Below are 19338 nucleotides of genomic sequence, written 5' to 3'. Positions count from 1 at the left end.
TAATAAAACTATGTGGTGTGTAAAAATTTTCCTTTATTTGTTTCATTTGTAGAAATAATAATTCATATAATGGTTTTCATGCAGCTGGTCATGGATTTAAATTAACTGATGAACATGCAATGGCAGCTGTCCTGTCTCACAGCTGTTCTGTCCCCAACTTGACTCCCCATTTGGCTCCCCACTCTCTGTCCTGTGACAATAGTGGGAGTACCTTGCTCACCTTGCTGCATGCTTGTACCCTACTGTTCACTGCTTTTTTCAGGAGCCCATTTGCTGTGAAGCCTTGAAGTAAAGTAGTATAAGACTGCAAATACCCATCTTGGTTTAATGGTACCATTTGGGGATTATTGTGAGAACAGGTACTACTAGACTCTCCCTGTGAAAAAGACTGCAGGGAAATTTGTAGAGATATATACACAAACACACACACGCACACACACACACACACACACACACACACACACACACACACACACACACTTACACACCTGTGCCCCTACATTGTACTTGACAAACACACGTAGTGTCCATATGGCATAATGTAGAGGTACAGGTGTATGTCTTCATGTGCGTGTGCGTGCGTGTGTGTGTGTTGAGTGTAAATTTGTACTCTAGTTCGACAAAGGATTTATTCCTAAAGCTAACAAGAAGTCAGTGTATGTTTCTTGATGACTCAACACTTCTGCTGTTCAGTCAGTGGTCTCCTTTACTTTTAAATTACTTCTCTATTATATTTAAAAAAAAATGTAAGTTATCACAAAGATTCAGCAGCAGTATTAGATTGGTTGCTAACAATGCTAATGTCTATAAAGTGTAACAAAAGCATCCTGCTGACATCTGACATGTTAGTGGCTGTTTCCATACAATATAAAACTAGTCAATTTAGCAAATGGCTTATGGGATGCCTGTGGAGAGGGAATGCCTAATGTTTTGTCCGAGGGCTCCTTATCTGGCTCTACCCCTCCCCAGATATAAATCTCAAATAAATGGCCAAATACTTGAAATCCATCTATACACCTTTTGACTATAAAGCATATGAGAGAATGAGCCAATAATGCTGCCATTGAACTGTCACCAAAATCAGATACAGGTAAGTGATAAACAAGTGTGAGTCTTGGAATATCTGTATCAGTTGAGCACATCATAGGCATGTTGAGTGCAAACTGCTTGCACTAAATAAGCAACACTTGGGGTATGAAACATTTTGACTGTTATGGTAATACTCCAAAGTCAAATGGGTAGAGGGAGCAATAATAGATAAACAGTATCTACTTACTTTGACATAAAAAGTGGCATCAGTTTTAAAACTAGTGACATTCTGGGTAATTGTATTATGGCTATCTGTACAGTACAATACCTGTCTATCCATGAACTGAGTGCAGTAGTTTAATAATCAATTGTTAATACAGCTAGCTGTAATAGTTTCTGGCCACTACTTCTTCATGTTTCTGTGTACATGAATTCATTCCACATCCATGATAGTTTTTCATCAAATTAGGATCTATAGAAACAGACTCCATAGCTGAATGAACTTTGTTTTCAGTGCAGGTTGTAATAATAAAATTAAAAACTGAGTTCTCTGTCCAGAAAAATTACTCTTGGTTCTTCTTTCATACAATAATGTTTTTCTTAATATGTTTTACTTCAATCTAGGCTGCAAGGAATGGTGAATTCTCTGAAGAAAAATATTGCTGAAATTGAAAATAACACAAAAAATGAATCTGATCATCTAAGAAATGATATTATAAAACTTCATGACAAATTAATGAAGTTAGATGAACGAACTGATTACCTTTCTCAAATAAATGATACCAGGTATCACCAGTTATGGGATATGAATCAGGAGAAAGCCACAAAACTCTTACAAAAGGTATGTTTTCTATCAATTTATTTGCATGTCACCATATTTGTGTAGGGCAGATATGAATTGTACTGACAAAATTCAAAAGCCTGTTCAGAGATGTTAGTTGAATGTTTGTATTCCTAAAATGTATTAAATTAAATATTATACCGTTAAAAAATTGATGTTCATATGTTGCAGTTATTACCTTTACAAAGATTGCAATAAAAAGTCTTAGACTTCATTAGTTAAAATTATGAATAAAATATTCAGTTATCTCAATTGTATGTTCATGATACACAAAACTGTCATGAATACTTGATTTGTGTCATTTCATAAATAAATAGTCCCAAAGACAAGAAAATTGTAAATTGTTAGGTGTTTAGGTTAATAAGGACTTCAACTGTAACTTAAGTGTTACAGATCTTCTTTAATACCTAAGCTTCCAACTTGGCGTTACTTGGAAGTGAAAATTTCAATAAGTTGACATACTTTTGCTGTTTTCATTTAACATTGTCTTATGAGCTCATATTCTGGAGTAAATCATCATTGAGGAAGAAACTGTTTGCAATAAGGTGTAAGGTGTAGGGTAAAGACCTCTACTGGATGGGTAGGAAAGAACAATGGTCATGGAGGCCAAAGTCCATATGTCAAGGAAAGGAGATGATATAACCTCAGCAGGAAAAACCACATTGTATCAGACTCTTTATACTCAATGTATAAAAAGAAACTATTTAAGAGAGCCACAACAAAACCATCCTTGAAAATAGGCCTCATGGTTAGTGAGGTCTGCCAGCTGGGGCAAGAAATGTAGGTTCACATTTGCTCTATAGACAATAACAAAAGAACTGAACATGCAAATACAATAAAGATGTTGAGACCATTTAAGGGCTCAAATAAATCTTCATTTGTTGTATCCTTAAATTTTCAGCTTTGGTGAATACTGTCTGGTTGGAAATTGGTGTTTCGAAGGCTGCATGAAGCAACATTTCTGGTAATAGAAAAGTACATAAATGTAGTGTATAATATCCATACTGTGATGGAGACAAGTAGGCACTCACATTCTGTGAGTGCAGTCCACCATCGAACCTTGAACCATGCAGACAAGGTGTGGTGGAGGTGTGTATGTCTTAAGTGGCAGTATACCATGAGAACCTAATCTGCAACAGCTAGGCTGGCAATGTCTTACGCAGCACTGTGATAGGTACCAGCTGCAGCTGATGTTGTTTCCTAACTGTCAGATCCTCTGCAAGTGCTACATGACATGGTGACTGTGCCCATCTTGCTGGAAGTATTGGTTAGTCAGATTCGTATGTGGGGGCACCAAACTCTGGATTCCGTTGGCCGATACCCCTTAAAGGTCAAGTGGCAACACAGTGGCCAAGTGGATGATCCACTGGCTGACTGAGCCAATGTTAATATCATCTTGTTGACATTTTGTTTAGTAGTTGTGGTTGCTGCAGTGCTGATATGGCAACTAGATAGCTGATACTTGGTGGCTGCTACAATACATCATTATTTTGTGGCTGCTGGTGCCAATGTTATGTAGTGTGGTTACTGCAGTGCTGGTTAGGTGAACTAAATAGGCTGATCTGATGGTTGCTGCTGCTGCACTGCCATAATATTGGTGTCAGTGAGCATTTCAGTGATGTTTCAAACTGTGTGGTGACCTCTGAAATGGGTACGGAAAGTATGTCATGCTTTTGTGCTGCAACAAGGAACAATATGTGATGACCACTCCAAAACTGCTTGCAGGATGCTTATTCACCCCCTTATGAAGTATGATGGAAACAACTTATCAAAATTTTTCCGGGTGGAAAGGAGCGCCCGGAGGATTTGTGTCGAGGTCCTGTGAACTGGCCAGTCTGTGGATGGTTTTTAGGCAGTTTTCCATCTGCTTCAGCAAATGCAGGCTGGTGCCCCGTAATTCTGCCTCAGTTACACTATGCTGGCGATTGCTGTGCAAACAAGATCTCCACGTCCGTGTACATTATCATTACTCTAACACGCAAACATAGGGACTCCACTCGTCTGGTGTGAGGCATTCCCTGGGGGTTCCACTGGGGGCTGAACCGCACAATAACTCTGGGTTCGGTGTGGGGCAGCGGAGGGGTGAAGTGGACTGCAGTATTCATCATGGGGTTGTGGACCACTGCGGCTGCGGTGGGGATGGAGCCTCTCCATAGTCTCTAGGTCCCCGGTCGACAAACAATACAATACAATATCACAATTTGAAAAAAAGCAGTTACAATCAGGAAAATAATACTAGAAAGAGAGCTTACTTACATTATTCTGCACTCAATGTTAGTTCTAGCACATAGAGTAGTGACAAACATGTAAAAATGTGTGGCAAGAAAGAAAGAGAGGATGAAGTATTCAGTCATAAAAATCTTAGATTACTTTCCCAGAGTCTGATAGAGAATCTCTCTCTCTCTCTCTCTCTCTCTCTCTCTCTCTCTCTCTCTCTGTGTGTGTGTGTGTGTGTGTGTGTGTGTGTGTGTGTGTGTGTGTGTGTTTGAGAGAGAGAGAGAGAGAGAGAGAGAGAGAGAAGGAGTGTGAGATTGAACATAGTTTAGTATAAATCACTGTATGAAAAAAGTAGCTTAAGACAATCTTGCAAATGGTCAGCATCTTGTCAGTTTTTCACCAAAAAAGTGTACTATAATTTTAAAACTGACTTGTTCCATTCCCTATCCAGAGGTCACAATGGTGAACCATTGAACAAGCAAATAACTAAACAAATTTAACTATGCTCAATGGTGCTTGCTCACATAATCTTTGCCTCATGGCAATTGCTTTGAATGTTGACTACAGCTTCCTGTTATTCCCACTGAACATTGGATGATTGAATGACACAGCCTTCAATGACAAGGGTCCAGTTATTCATTAGCTGTTCACAGTAATGTTCAATATAGTGAATTGCTTGAGGGGTAGATGAATCATTTGCATCCAGAACAAGAACACTGATTATCAAAGCAACTGTTGAATGATATCAGCAAAGGCAGTTTTCAAGAGGACACCCAAAAGAAACAGAACGTTTTAAAAAAAATTTAGTTCTTAAATTTTTAAACAAAATACCTTCAGTTGCCACTAACATGATACACTTGTCTAATTTTTTTCAAAACTTTTTTCAAATCCCTTTCCCCTCCCCCACCTCATCAACATCAGCAAAACACATTCCTTCATCTCTCCATTTCATCTGGGAACAACAAAGTTGGGTGAACAGAGGAGATGGAGCACAATACTCATTCCATTTTCGGTCAAAAACAGATAGAGCTGTGTGAACCAAGACATTACTGATTTGGGAAAACCAGTCACCTGACTGCCACAAATTGGGCCTCTTCTGCTGCAAATTGTTGTAGAATCTTTTCAGAACATCCGGGTAGAAAGCATAATTAACAGTCTGATCTTGCATAGAAAACTGCAAATGGACAACTCCTTGCACATCAAAAGAGGTACGAGACAGCCTTCTTTTTTTTTTTTTTTTTTTTTTTTTTTTCGACAGGGTTTTTTGAGGTGAGATGAACTTTAAATTTGGGCTTGTACTTGACTATTAGTTCATATTGGGGTCATAACCATAGCTCCATGATTCATGGTGTCTTTGTAATAAAAGGTTGGATCATTTTGGAACCCTTGTTTCAACCACAGACTGCTTTCACATGAAACTTCTTTTCTTCAGCAGTCAGCAGTCGAGTCACAAATTTGGTAGCCATCCTTTTTCTCACAAAATCTTCTATTAAAATTCACTGAACTGAGTTCTGATTCACTCAAGACAGCTCTACTATTTCTTAAATGGTCTGTTGTCAAACTTCCAGGACGGTTTTGGAATTTGTTCTTCATTTTGGCAGTGGAAGGATGACCAGACTGAGATCTGTCATCAATCAAGCACTTGAGTTTTTCCCATTACATAATCATTCTTGGATGTTTTCAACATTTCAAGGCTTTCTGCGCCAGTTATTCTACACAAGAAGCAAATCTATATGTCTGTGAGCTGTTGATGAGAATCAGCCATTACAAAGTCAATGAGCACACAAAACAAGAGTCACTAAAAAGTCACACAAGTCAGACAGAACCTTCTTTAGCAAATCACACTTCACATACTGACTGAGGAATGGCAGCTCTATATGCTCCTAGAAGCTGAATGCAGTACTACAAATATTCTGCGCAAAACATCAGTTCAGTTTTTCTTGTGTACCCCTCATATTTCTGAGTAAACATAGTGCCAGTATATTTCCCAATATGAATAGGAATTTTTTGTTGTTGGCTCATCTTTATTGGAATTAGAAAGGCTATAAAATTATGCATGATATCCAGAAGTAATGGAAAGATATAGCATTCAGTTGAAATACATAACTTCATTTTGCAGTTTGATGAGGTTGATGAAGACAGCCCAGTAAGTTATGTAGAGGTCCAGATTCTATCAAAATGTTTATTCCACAAAACCTGGAATGGATATCTTTTAAGCAGATATTTTAGCAAGAAGATATCTCATTTAATTCATTTTAAGAATGGTTTTTTGGGAAGAGGGACTGGCTGCAGATAGAGGTTCAAGGCATACGGTTACATTTGGAATAGGGAACTACACTGAAATATGAAAGTATTAAATATTATTAATGGCACATATGTGAAGAAGGTCGGCAACATAATCAATTCCATTACAGACACTGAAAGACTATCTAAATACTATCTGCAGGATATTCAATCTTCTGTTGTAAACTCGTGATCTCAACCATTGTGGAAACTGGATGTAAAGTCTATGGGCTTTTCAGAAGAGAGTTGTCACTAAGAAAATAGCTAAAGCTATTGTCTTATGCATCTTAACATAGTAAACATAAAGTTTAAATGTTTATGGTACCCTTAAAATTAGCATAGTATTAGTGAAGTGAACTGGATAGATTACCAAGACTGCTGCTTAAGCAACTATAGGATACCGTAACAACATGAGTGACACATCAACATCGTAGAAAGCAAGTCAAGTTGTTGTGTGCACTGATGTCACATAGTTATTCTTGCTATGGTTTGAGCTAAAGTCATTGCCAACTGTTTCAAAAACAGTACAAAGTAGAAGGAAACTTCTGTTGTTACTAGCATGAAAAAGGCGTGGGCCAGATCTTTCAGGAAACGTTATGTGACAGATACCAAGTCACAAGTTCTTTCAAGCCCAGTGCATGTCTTAGCCAAGTTATAGATGATGTAGGATTATTGTGAAAGGGTTTTACAAAGCAGGATCATGTTGTGATAGTGGGTGGAACTGGGAATGGTATTGATAGGGATCAGGGCTACAGTGTTGAGTGTGACCTGGTAAAAATAGCATCTGCAACGAACCGTTTAAATGTTGGCTTCATTCCTGCTTTCATGCAATATGATAGGCCCCAAACTCGAAAGTAAAAGCTAGCATGGAATTAATGGCATTTCCAACAGAGCACTAAAAGCTTGTTCCCAAGAAATAAGTAGGATTCTCAGCCACATACTTAGTAGCTTAGTGAAACAGGGCATTTCTTTGGGTAGAGTGAAACATGCTATTGTAAGACCATCACATAAAAAAGGGGATAGGTCTGATGCTAACAACTACTACCCAATCTCACTTCTGACAGCTTCATACACAATTTTTGAAAAAGTAATGTATTCAAGAGAAGTTCCACATATTTGTAAAAATTAAGTACTAACAAAATGCCAGTTTGGTTTTGAGAAAGGCTTTTCAACAGAAATTGCTATTTGTGCTTTCACTGATCAGATATTAAATGCGCTGAATAACAGAACACAATGGATATTTTGTGACTCTACAAGGCTTTTGACTGAGTGAATCATGATATTCTTGTACATAAGCTTAAGGATTATGGTATGAGTGGGACATTGCACAAATGGTTTAGATCATATTTAACTGGAAGAATTCAGAAGGTTGAAATTGATAGTACAGATAGTCTGCAAAAATCAACAAGAGTCCTCTAACTGGGGAGGTGTCAATAATGATGTTCCACAGAGTTCAGTCTTGGGTCCCTTATAGTTCTTAATATACACTAATGGCCATTAAATTTGCTACACCAAGAAGAAATGCAGATGATAAACGGGTATTCATCAGACAAATATATTATACTAGAACTGACATGTGATTACATTTTCACGCAATTTGGGTGCATAGATCCTGATAAATCAGTACCCAGAACAACCACCTCTGGTCATAATAACAGCCTTGATATGCCTGGGCATTGAGTCAAACAGAGCTTGGATGGCGTGTACAGGTACAGCTGCCCATGCAACTTCAACACGATACCACAGTTCATCAAGAGTAGTGACTGGCGTATTGTGACATGCCAGTTGCTTGGCCACCATTGACCAGACGTTTCAATTGGTGAGAGATCTGGAGAATGTGCTGGCCAGGGCAGCAGTTGAACATTTTCTGTATCCAGAAAGGCCCGTACAGTACCTGCAACATGAGGTCATGCATTATCCTGCTGAAATGTAGGGTTTCGCAGGGATCGAATGAAGGATAGAGCCACGGGTCGTAACACATCTGAAATGTAACGTCCACTGTTCAAAGTGCCATCAATGCGAACAAGAGGTGACCAAGACGTGTAACCAATGGCACCCATACCATCACACCGGATGACAAATACACACTTCCAATGTGCGTTCAGTCGCCAAACACGGATGCAACCATCATGATGCTGTACACAGAATCTGGATTCATCCGAAAAAATGATGTTTTGCCATTCGTGCACCCAGGTGCATCATTGAGTACACCATTGCAGGTGCTCCTGTCTGTGATGCAGCATCAACGGTAACCGCAGCCATGGTCTCCGAGCTGATAGTCCATGCTGCTGCAAACGTCGTCGGACTGTTCATGCAGATGGTTGTTGTCTTGCAAACGACCCCATCTGTTGACTCAGGGATTGAGACGTGGCTGCATAATCCATTGCAGCCATGCAGATAAGATGCCTGTCATTTCGACTGCTAGTGGTACGAGGCCGTTGGGATCCAGCACGGCATTCCTTTTTACCCTCCTGAACCCACCGATTCCATATTCTGCTAATAGTCATTGGATCTTGACCAACGCAAGTAGCTATGTCGCGGTACAATAAACAGCAATTGCGATAGGCTACAATCCAACCTTTATCAAAATAGGAAATGTGATGGTACGCATTTCTCCTCCTTACACAAGGCATCACAACGGTGTTTCACCAGGCAACGCTGGTCAACTGCTGTTTGTGTATGAGAAATCGGTTGGAAACTTTCCTCATGTCAGCACGTTGTAGGTGTCACCACCGGCGGCAACCTTGCTTAGTGCTCTGAAAAGCTAATCATTGCATATCACAGCATCTTCTACCTGTCGGTTAAATTTCATGTATGTAGCAGGTCATCTTCGTGGTGTAGCAATTTTAATTTATGTAATTTTACTGTATGTTAAGGACTTGCCACATTGCAATCATGGAGATGCAAAGCTAGTTCTTTTTGCTGATGATACAAGTATAGTAATCACACCCAACAAACAAGAATTAGCTGAGGAAATTGTAAATAATATTTATCAGGAAATTATTAAGTGGTTCTCTGCAAATGTACTCTCACTCAATTTTGAGAAAACATAGTATATACAGTTCTGAACAGTAAATGGCATAATGCCATTGATAAATATAGATTATGAACAGAAGTCTGTTGCTAAGGCAGAATATTCAAAGTTGCTGGGTGTGTGCATTGATGAGAATTTGAACTGGAAGAAACACATTGATGATCTGCTGAAACGGTTAGGTTCAGGTGCTTATGCTGTTAGGGTTACTGCAAATGTTGATGATAAACAAATCAGTAAATTAACCTACTATGACTATTTTCATTCAGTGCTTTCATATGGCATCATATTTTGGAGTAATTGTTCACTAAGAGAAGAAGTATTCATTTCACAAAAGAATGTAATTAGAATAATAGCTGGAGACCACCCAAGGTAATCTTGCTGACATTTATTTAAGGAACACGGGATATTCACAGTAACTTCAAAATACCTTTATTCACTTATGAATTTTGTTTTTAATAACCCATACCAATTCAAAAATAATAGCAAAGTGCATAGCTACAACACTAGAAGAAAAGAATGATCTTCCCTATTCTTTGGCACTATACTTTGGCACAGAAAGGAGTGAATTATGCTGCCACAAAAATCTTTGGTCATTTGCCAAACAGCATTAAAAGTCAGACAGTTAGCCAACCAGAATGTTAAATTAAATTGAAAGAGGTTCTGAATGACAACTCCTTCTATTCAATAGATGAATTTTGATGTATAAAGTAGTAGCTGTAAAAAGAATTGTATCATGTAAAGGAAACTAACGTTAAACTGACATCTTCCACATCATTATGAAATGTCATATCCATTATCTATGGAGCAACTATTAATGTAATATAATGTCTCTGTAAAAGTTTGGAGGCCTGTGCCACATGGTGATGATTGTGAAATAGAATGGCTAAATAAGAAAATTGAGGGAGTAATACAATTTTTGAAAGGAGAAAAATACTTAGAAAATTGGAATACTATAATAAGCAAGGCAAAAGACAGTAAAATTTTTTGAGACCAGAGATTATGCAAGAAATGTGATGCATTTTAGTTAATTTAAGGAGTAAAGGTAAAACTCATTCAATAATAGAGCTCAGTCAATGAAAAATCTAGGATGGAATATGACAATATTATGAAAAGGATGGAGTGCTACTCACCATCTAGAGGAAATGTTCAGTCACAGAAAGGCACAAGAGAAAGACTGCTATACATCTGAGCTTTCAGCTAAAAGGCCTTCTTCTAACCTAGAAAACACACACACACATTAATGCAAGCACAACTTTTACACACACACTCACACACACACACACACACACACACCGTCTGGTTACTGAGGCCTCATTGAGCAGAGACAGTTGCCATGTGTGTATGTGTTATGCTCATGTTAATATGTGTGTGTGTGTGTTTTCTACATTAGAAGAAGAACTTTTGGCTGAAAGCTCACATGTTTGAGGTCTGCTCAAAAAATTATAGAACATTCATAATTTCGTGCCAATGACATGTGGGAGTGGAATGCAGTTGGCGCCCCTACACACTCCTATTGCTGGAAGTTTCATTGTTGTCTGTCTATTAGTTATTGTTCATTGCTGTATTGAGTAGAATGTTGTGTCACATAGTTGGCATATTTCGAGATGGCAGAGTTAGAGGAGCAATGTGTGTGCATTAAGTTTTGCGTGAAACTCAAGAAAACCGTTACAGAGAGAAACAAAATGATGTAGGAAACCTATGGTGATGAGTGCTTAAGTCATACTCAGTGTCAACAAATGGTTCTAATGATTTAAAAATGGCTGGATGAAGATCAAGATGACCCTTGCTCAGGATGTCCTTTGACATCTACCAATGGTGCTCATGTCAGGAACATCAACAAAACTGTGCTTGTCAATCAAAGACTGACTGTCAGAGAGGTTGCAGAAGAATGTAAAATTTCAGTTGGATCATGTCATGAAATCCTGACACAGCACCTTGGAATAAATTGTGTTTCCGCCAGGTTTGTCCCACAGCTCATGAGTCAAGACCAGAAATACCTTCACCTAACAATCTACGAAGAGCTTTTGTATCGCCCAAATGAAATGTTCCTTAAGAGAATCATAATTGGTGATGAAGTGTGGGTATCTGGTTATGATGCTGAGACAAAGGTTCAGTCTTCACAGTGGGTCAAGAAAGTTTCTCTGCAGTCAAGAAAAGCACTTCAGGCAGGTCAAGAGTCAGAGCCATGTCTGCTTGTGTCTGTGTATATGCGGATGGATATGTGTGTGTGTGCGAGTGTATACCCGTCCTTTTTTCCCCCTAAGGTAAGTCTTTCCGCTCCCGGGATTGGAATGACTCCTTACCCTCTCCCTTAAAACCCACTTCCTTTCATCTTTCCCTCTCCTTCCCTCTTTCCTGATGAAGCAACCGTTTGTTGCGAAAGCTAGAATTTTGTGTGTATGTTTGTGTTTGTTTGTGTGTCTATCGACCTGCCAGCGCTTTTGTTTGGTAAGTCTCATCACTTTCTTTCTTTTTAGATATATATTTTCCACGTGGAATGTTTCCCTCTGTTATATATATATATATATATATATATATATATATATATATATATATATATATATATATAAAAAGAAAGATGATGAGACTTACCAAACAAAAGCGCTGGCAGGTCGATAGACACACAAAAAAACACAAATATACACACAAAATTCTAGCTTTCGCAACCAACGGTTGCTTCGTCAGGAAAGAGGGAAGGAGAGGGAAAGATGAAAGGATGTGGGTTTTAAGGGAGAGGGTAAGGAGTCATTCCAATCCCGGGAGCGGAAAGACTTACCTTAGGGGGAAAAAAGGAAAGGTATACACTCGCACACACACACATATCCATCCACACATACAGACACAAGCAGACATATTTAAAGACAAAGAGTTTGGGCAGAGATGTCAGTCGAGGTGGAAGAGTAGAGGCAAAGAAGTTGTTGAGAGACAGGTGAGGTATGAGTGGCGGCAACTTGAAATTAGCGGAGATTGAGGCCTGGCGGATAACGAGAAGAGAGGATATACTGAAGGGCAAGTTCCCATCTCCGGAGTTCGGATAGGTTGGTGTTGGTGGGAAGTATCCAGATAACCCGGACGGTGTAACACTGTGCCAAGATGTGCTGGCTGTGCACCAAGGCATGTTTAGCCACAGGGTGATCCTCATTACCAACAAACACTGTCTGCCTGTGTCCATTCATGCGAATGGACAGTTTGTTGCTGGTCATTCCCACATAGAATGCATCACAGTGTAGGCAGGTCAGTTGGTAAATCACGTGGGTGCTTTCACACGTGGCTCTGCCTTTGATCGTGTACACCTTCCGGGTTACAGGACTGGAGTAGGTGGTGGTGGGAGGGTGCATGGGACAGGTTTTGCACCGGGGGCGGTTACAAGGATAGGAGCCAGAGGGTAGGGAAGGTGGTTTGGGGATTTCATAGGGATGAACTAACAGGTTACGAAGGTTAGGTGGACGGCGGAAAGACACTCTTGGCGGAGTGGGGAGGATTTCATGAAGGATGGATCTCATTTCAGGGCAGGATTTGAGGAAGTCGTATCCCTGCTGGAGAGCCACATTCAGAGTCTGGTCCAGTCCCGGAAAGTATCCTGTCACAAGTGGGGCACTTTTGTGGTTCTTCTGTGGGGGATTCTGGGTTTGAGGGGATGAGGAAGTGGCTCTGGTTATTTGCTTCTGTACCAGGCCGGGAGGGTAGTTGCGGGATGCAAAAGCTGTTGTCAGGTTGTTGGTGTAATGTTTCAGGGATTCCGGACTGGAGCAGATTCGTTTGCCACGAAGACCTAGGCTGTAGGGAAGGGACCGTTTGATGTGGAATGGGTGGCAGCTGTCATAATGGAGGTACTGTTGCTTGTTGGTGGGTTTGATGTGGACGGACGTGTGAAGTTGGCCATTGGACAGGTGGAGGTCAACGTCAAGGAAAGTGGCATGGGATTTGGAGTAGGACCAGGTGAATCTGATGGAACCAAAGGAGTTGAGGTTGGAGAGGAAATTCTGGAGTTCTTCTTCACTGTGAGTCCAGATCATGAAGATGTCATCAATAAATCTGTACCAAACTTTGGGTTGGCAGACCTGGGTAACCAAGAAGGCTTCCTCTAAGCGACCCATGAATAGGTTGGCGTACGAGGGGGCCATCCTGGTACCCATGGCTGTTCCCTTTAATTGTTGGTATGTCTGGCCTTCAAAAGTGAAGAAGTTGTGGGTCAGGATGAAGCTGGCTAAGGTAATGAGGAAAGAGGTTTTAGGTAGGGTGGCAGGTGATCGGCGTGAAAGGAAATGCTCCATCGCAGCGAGGCCCTGGACGTGCGGAATATTTGTGTATAAGGAAGTGGCATCAATGGTTACAAGGATGGTTTCCGGGGGTAACAGATTGGGTAAGGATTCCAGGCGTTCAAGGAAGTGGTTGGTGTCTTTGATGAAGGATGGGAGACTGCATGTAATGGGTTGAAGGTGTTGATCTACGTAGGCAGAGATACGTTCTGTGGGGGCTTGGTAACCAGCTACAATGGGGCGGCCGGGATGATTGGGTTTGTGGATTTTAGGAAGAAGGTAGAAGGTTGGGGTGCGGGGTGTCGGTGGGGTCAGGAGGTTGATAGAGTCAGGTGAAAGGTTTTGCAGGGGGCCTAAGGTTCTGAGGATTCCTTGAAGCTCCGCCTGGACATCGGGAATGGGGTTACCTTGGCAAACTTTGTATGTGGTGTTGTCTGAAAGCTGACGCAGTCCCTCAGCCACATACTCCCGACGATCAAGTACCACGGTCGTGGAACCCTTGTCCGCCGGAAGAATGACGATGGATCGGTCAGCCTTCAGATCACGGATAGCCTGGGCTTCAGCAGTGGTGATGTTGGGTGTAGGATTAAGGTTTTTTAAGAAGGATTGAGATGCAAGACTGGAAGTCAGAAATTCCTGGAAGGTTTGGAGAGGGTGATTTTGAGGAAGAGGAGGTGGGTCCCGCTGTGACGGAGGACGGAACTGTTCCAGGCAGGGTTCAATTTGGATGGTGTCTTGGGGAGTTGGATCATTAGGAGTAGGATTAGGATCATTTTTCTTCGTGGCAAAGTGATATTTCCAGCAGAGAGTACGGGTGTAGGACAGTAAATCTTTGACGAGGGCTGTTTGGTTGAATCTGGGAGTGGGGCTGAAGGTGAGGCCTTTGGATAGGACAGAGGTTTCGGATTGGGAGAGAGGTTTGGAGGAAAGGTTAACTACTGAATTAGGGTGTTGTGGTTCCAGATTGTGTTGAAAGGAATTTTGAGGTTTTGGAGGGAGTGGAGCTGGAAGTGGGAGATTGAGTAGATGGGAGAGACTGGGTTTGTGTGCAATGAGAGGTGGTTGAGGTTTGCTGGAAAGGTTGTGAAGGGTGAGTGAGTTGCCTTTCCGGAGGTGGGAAACCAGGAGATTGGATAGTTTTTTGAGGTGGAGGGTGGCATGCTGTTCTAATTTACGGTTGGCCTGTAGGAGGATGCTCTGAACAGCCGATGTGGATGTGGGAGAGGAAAGATTAAGGACTTTTATTAAGGATAGGAGTTGACGGGTGTGTTCATTGGCTGAGTTGATGTGTAGGTGAAGGATTAGGTGGGTGAGGGCAATGGATTGTTCAATTTGGAACTGGTATAGGGACTGATGGAAGGAAGGGTTGCAGCCAGAGATGGGAACTTTAAGTGTGAGGCCTTTGGGGGTAATGCCAAATGTCAGACAAGCCTGAGAAAATAGAATATGGGAGCGTAATCTGGCTAGGGCGAAGGCATGTCTGCGGAGGGAATGTAAATAAAACTTAATGGGGTCGTTGTGGGGGTGTTGTGCGGGTGACATGGTACTAGAAGGTCGAAAGTGTAACGTGAGGCTGAAATGAAAATGAATATAAAAATATGTGGGGAGAGATAAAGGTGAAGTAGAAAGCAAATGGAGATCTGGTGTGAAAAGAGGCGAAAAGGGGTTGGTTGGAGCTGGGTTATGTTGATCCTGTGGTGAAATAGTGTAGGTAGAAAACGATGTGCATCAAGGTTAGGGGGTTGTGTTGCTGTCAAAACACGTTAAAGGGTGGAGAAATTCGGGAAAATTTCGAAAAAACTACGTGAGGATGTATTAAAAGTAGTGGTAAGGTGGTGGCAGATTATGGAAATGAGGCTAACAATTGTCTGGTGGAGAAATAATAACGTTAAAACCTGTGGGAAGCGGCTAAAAATGATCGGTGATGTGAAAAAACGGAAATCGAAATAAAGCAAAAGTTATTAAAACTAGCCAAAAAGGTTGTTTAATAGCTGAAAGGAACTGTTTGTGAACTGGAAACGGTGGATTTTATAGCAGTAGCGGAAGAAAAAAGTTTTTGGTTATGGTTTGGAAGTGGGTTACGTATTATTACGTATTGTTGAGTATATATCGGCGGGATAAAATTGTATAGTGGATTACGGTAAAAAGGAGAAGGTGAATACAAAGGGAAACTACTGGCAAAAACAGAAGGAGGAAATAAGACGACAGAAAAAACTTCGAAATGTAACAGTGAGAATAACAAACGTCATTGTTGGGTTCAAATTAATGATATGAATATAACAGAGGGAAACATTCCACGTGGAAAAATATATCTAAAAAGAAAGATGATGAGACTTACCAAACAAAAGCGCTGGCAGGTCGATAGACACACAAAAAAACACAAATATACACACAAAATTCTAGCTTTCGCAACCAACGGTTGCTTCGTCAGGAAAGAGGGAAGGAGAGGGAAAGATGAAAGGATGTGGGTTTTAAGGGAGAGGGTAAGGAGTCATTCCAATCCTGGGAGCAGAAAGACTTACCTTAGGGGGAAAAAAGGAAAGGTATACACTCGCACACACACACATATCCATCCACACATACAGACACAAGCAGACATATTTAAAGACAAAGAGTTTGGGCAGAGATGTCAGTCGAGGTGGAAGAGTAGAGGCAAAGAAGTTGTTGAGAGACAGGTGAGGTATGAGTGGCGGCAACTTGAAATTAGCGGAGATTGAGGCCTGGCGGATAACGAGAAGAGAGGATATACTGAAGGGCAAGTTCCCATCTCCGGAGTTCGGATAGGTTGGTGTTGGTGGGAAGTATCCAGATAACCCGGACGGTGTAACACTGTGCCAAGATGTGCTGGCTGTGCACCAAGGCATGTTTAGCCACAGGGTGATCCTCATTACCAACAAACACTGTCTGCCTGTGTCCATTCATGCGAATGTACAGTTTGTTGCTGGTCATTCCCACATAGAATGCATCACAGTGTAGGCAGGTCAGTTGGTAAATCACGTGGGTGCTTTCACACGTGGCTCTGCCTTTGATCGTGTACACCTTCCGGGTTACAGGACTGGAGTAGGTGGTGGTGGGAGGGTGCATGGGACAGGTTTTGCACCGGGGGCGGTTACAAGGATAGGAGCCAGAGGGTAGGGAAGGTGGTTTGGGGATTTCATAGGGATGAACTAACAGGTTACGAAGGTTAGGTGGACGGCGGAAAGACACTCTTGGCGGAGTGGGGAGGATTTCATGAAGGATGGATCTCATTTCAGGGCAGGATTTGAGGAAGTCGTATCCCAGCTGGAGAGCCACATTCAGAGTCTGGTCCAGTCCCGGAAAGTATCCTGTCACAAGTGGGGCACTTTTGTGGTTCTTCTGTGGGGGATTCTGGGTTTGAGGGGATGAGGAAGTGGCTCTGGTTATTTGCTTCTGTACCAGGCCGGGAGGGTAGTTGCGGGATGCAAAAGCTGTTGTCAGGTTGTTGGTGTAATGTTTCAGGGATTCCGGACTGGAGCAGATTCGTTTGCCACGAAGACCTAGGCTGTAGGGAAGGGACCGTTTGATGTGGAATGGGTGGCAGCTGTCATAATGGAGGTACTGTTGCTTGTTGGTGGGTTTGATGTGGACGGACGTGTGAAGTTGGCCATTGGACAGGTGGAGGTCAACGTCAAGGAAAGTGGCATGGGATTTGGAGTAGGACCAGGTGAATCTGATGGAACCAAAGGAGTTGAGGTTGGAGAGGAAATTCTGGAGTTCTTCTTCACTGTGAGTCCAGATCATGAAGATGTCATCAATAAATCTGTACCAAACTTTGGGTTGGCAGACCTGGGTAACCAAGAAGGCTTCCTCTAAGCGACCCATGAATAGGTTGGCGTACGAGGGGGCCATCCTGGTACCCATGGCTGTTCCCTTTAATTGTTGGTATGTCTGGCCTTCAAAAGTGAAGAAGTTGTGGGTCAGGATGAAGCTGGCTAAGGTAATGAGGAAAGAGGTTTTAGGTAGGGTGGCAGGTGATCGGCGTGAAAGGAAATGCTCCATCGCAGCGAGGCCCTGGACGTGCGGAATATTTGTGTATAAGGAAGTGGCATCAATGGTTACAAGGATGGTTTCCGGGGGTAACAGATTGGGTAAGGATTCCAGGCGTTCAAGGAAGTGGTTGGTGTCTTTGATGAAGGATGGGAGACTGCATGTAATGGGTTGAAGGTGTTGATCTACGTAGGCAGAGATACGTTCTGTGGGGGCTTGGTAACCAGCTACAATGGGGCGGCCGGGATGATTGGGTTTGTGGATTTTAGGAAGAAGGTAGAAGGTTGGGGTGCGGGGTGTCGGTGGGGTCAGGAGGTTGATGGAGTCAGGTGAAAGGTTTTGCAGGGGGCCTAAGGTTCTGAGGATTCCTTGAAGCTCCGCCTGGACAACGGGAATGGGGTTACCTTGGCAAACTTTGTATGTGGTGTTGTCTGAAAGCTGACGCAGTCCCTCAGCCACATACTCCCGACGATCAAGTACCACGGTCGTGGAACCCTTGTCCGCCGGAAGAATGACGATGGATCGGTCAGCCTTCAGATCACGGATAGCCTGGGCTTCAGCAGTGGTGATGTTGGGTGTAGGATTAAGGTTTTTTAAGAAGGATTGAGATGCAAGACTGGAAGTCAGAAATTCCTGGAAGGTTTGGAGAGGGTGATTTTGAGGAAGAGGAGGTGGGTCCCGCTGTGACGGAGGACGGAACTGTTCCAGGCAGGGTTCAATTTGGATGGTGTCTTGGGGAGTTGGATCATTAGGAGTAGGATTAGGATCATTTTTCTTCGTGGCAAAGTGATATTTCCAGCAGAGAGTACGGGTGTAGGACAGTAAATCTTTGACGAGGGCTGTTTGGTTGAATCTGGGAGTGGGGCTGAAGGTGAGGCCTTTGGATAGGACAGAGGTTTCGGATTGGGAGAGAGGTTTGGAGGAAAGGTTAACTACTGAATTAGGGTGTTGTGGTTCCAGATTGTGTTGAAAGGAATTTTGAGGTTTTGGAGGGAGTGGAGCTGGAAGTGGGAGATTGAGTAGATGGGAGAGACTGGGTTTGTGTGCAATGAGAGGTGGTTGAGGTTTGCTGGAAAGGTTGTGAAGGGTGAGTGAGTTGCCTTTCCGGAGGTGGGAAACCAGGAGATTGGATAGTTTTTTGAGGTGGAGGGTGGCATGCTGTTCTAATTTACGGTTGGCCTGTAGGAGGATGCTCTGAACAGCCGATGTGGATGTGGGAGAGGAAAGATTAAGGACTTTTATTAAGGATAGGAGTTGATGGGTGTGTTCATTGGCTGAGTTGATGTGTAGGTGAAGGATTAGGTGGGTGAGGGCAATGGATTGTTCAATTTGGAACTGGTATAGGGACTGATGGAAGGAAGGGTTGCAGCCAGAGATGGGAACTTTAAGTGTGAGGCCTTTGGGGGTAATGCCAAATGTCAGACAAGCCTGAGAAAATAGAATATGGGAGCGTAATCTGGCTAGGGCGAAGGCATGTCTGCGGAGGGAATGTAAATAAAACTTAATGGGGTCGTTGTGGGGGTGTTGTGCGGGTGACATGGTACTAGAAGGTCGAAAGTGTAACGTGAGGCTGAAATGAAAATGAATATAAAAATATGTGGGGAGAGATAAAGGTGAAGTAGAAAGCAAATGGAGATCTGGTGTGAAAAGAGGCGAAAAGGGGTTGG

The 19338-nt window shown here is 42.2% G+C and overlaps 1 protein-coding gene across 1 annotated transcript in view; it reads left to right on the top strand.

Moving 5' to 3' along the window:
- LOC126235373 (dynein regulatory complex protein 1) overlaps positions 1 to 19338 on the top strand; it is a 444155-nt gene that overhangs the window by 174158 nt on the left and 250659 nt on the right. The window contains exon 7 of the mRNA XM_049944096.1: positions 1654 to 1870. Within this exon, the coding sequence (XP_049800053.1) occupies positions 1654 to 1870 (217 nt within the window). The remainder of the gene's footprint in view (positions 1 to 1653; positions 1871 to 19338) is intronic.

Source organism: Schistocerca nitens, chromosome 2 (genome assembly GCF_023898315.1).
Source record: "Schistocerca nitens isolate TAMUIC-IGC-003100 chromosome 2, iqSchNite1.1, whole genome shotgun sequence".
NCBI lineage: Eukaryota > Metazoa > Arthropoda > Insecta > Orthoptera > Acrididae > Schistocerca > Schistocerca nitens.
This window is presented reverse-complemented; position numbering and strand designations above follow the sequence as displayed.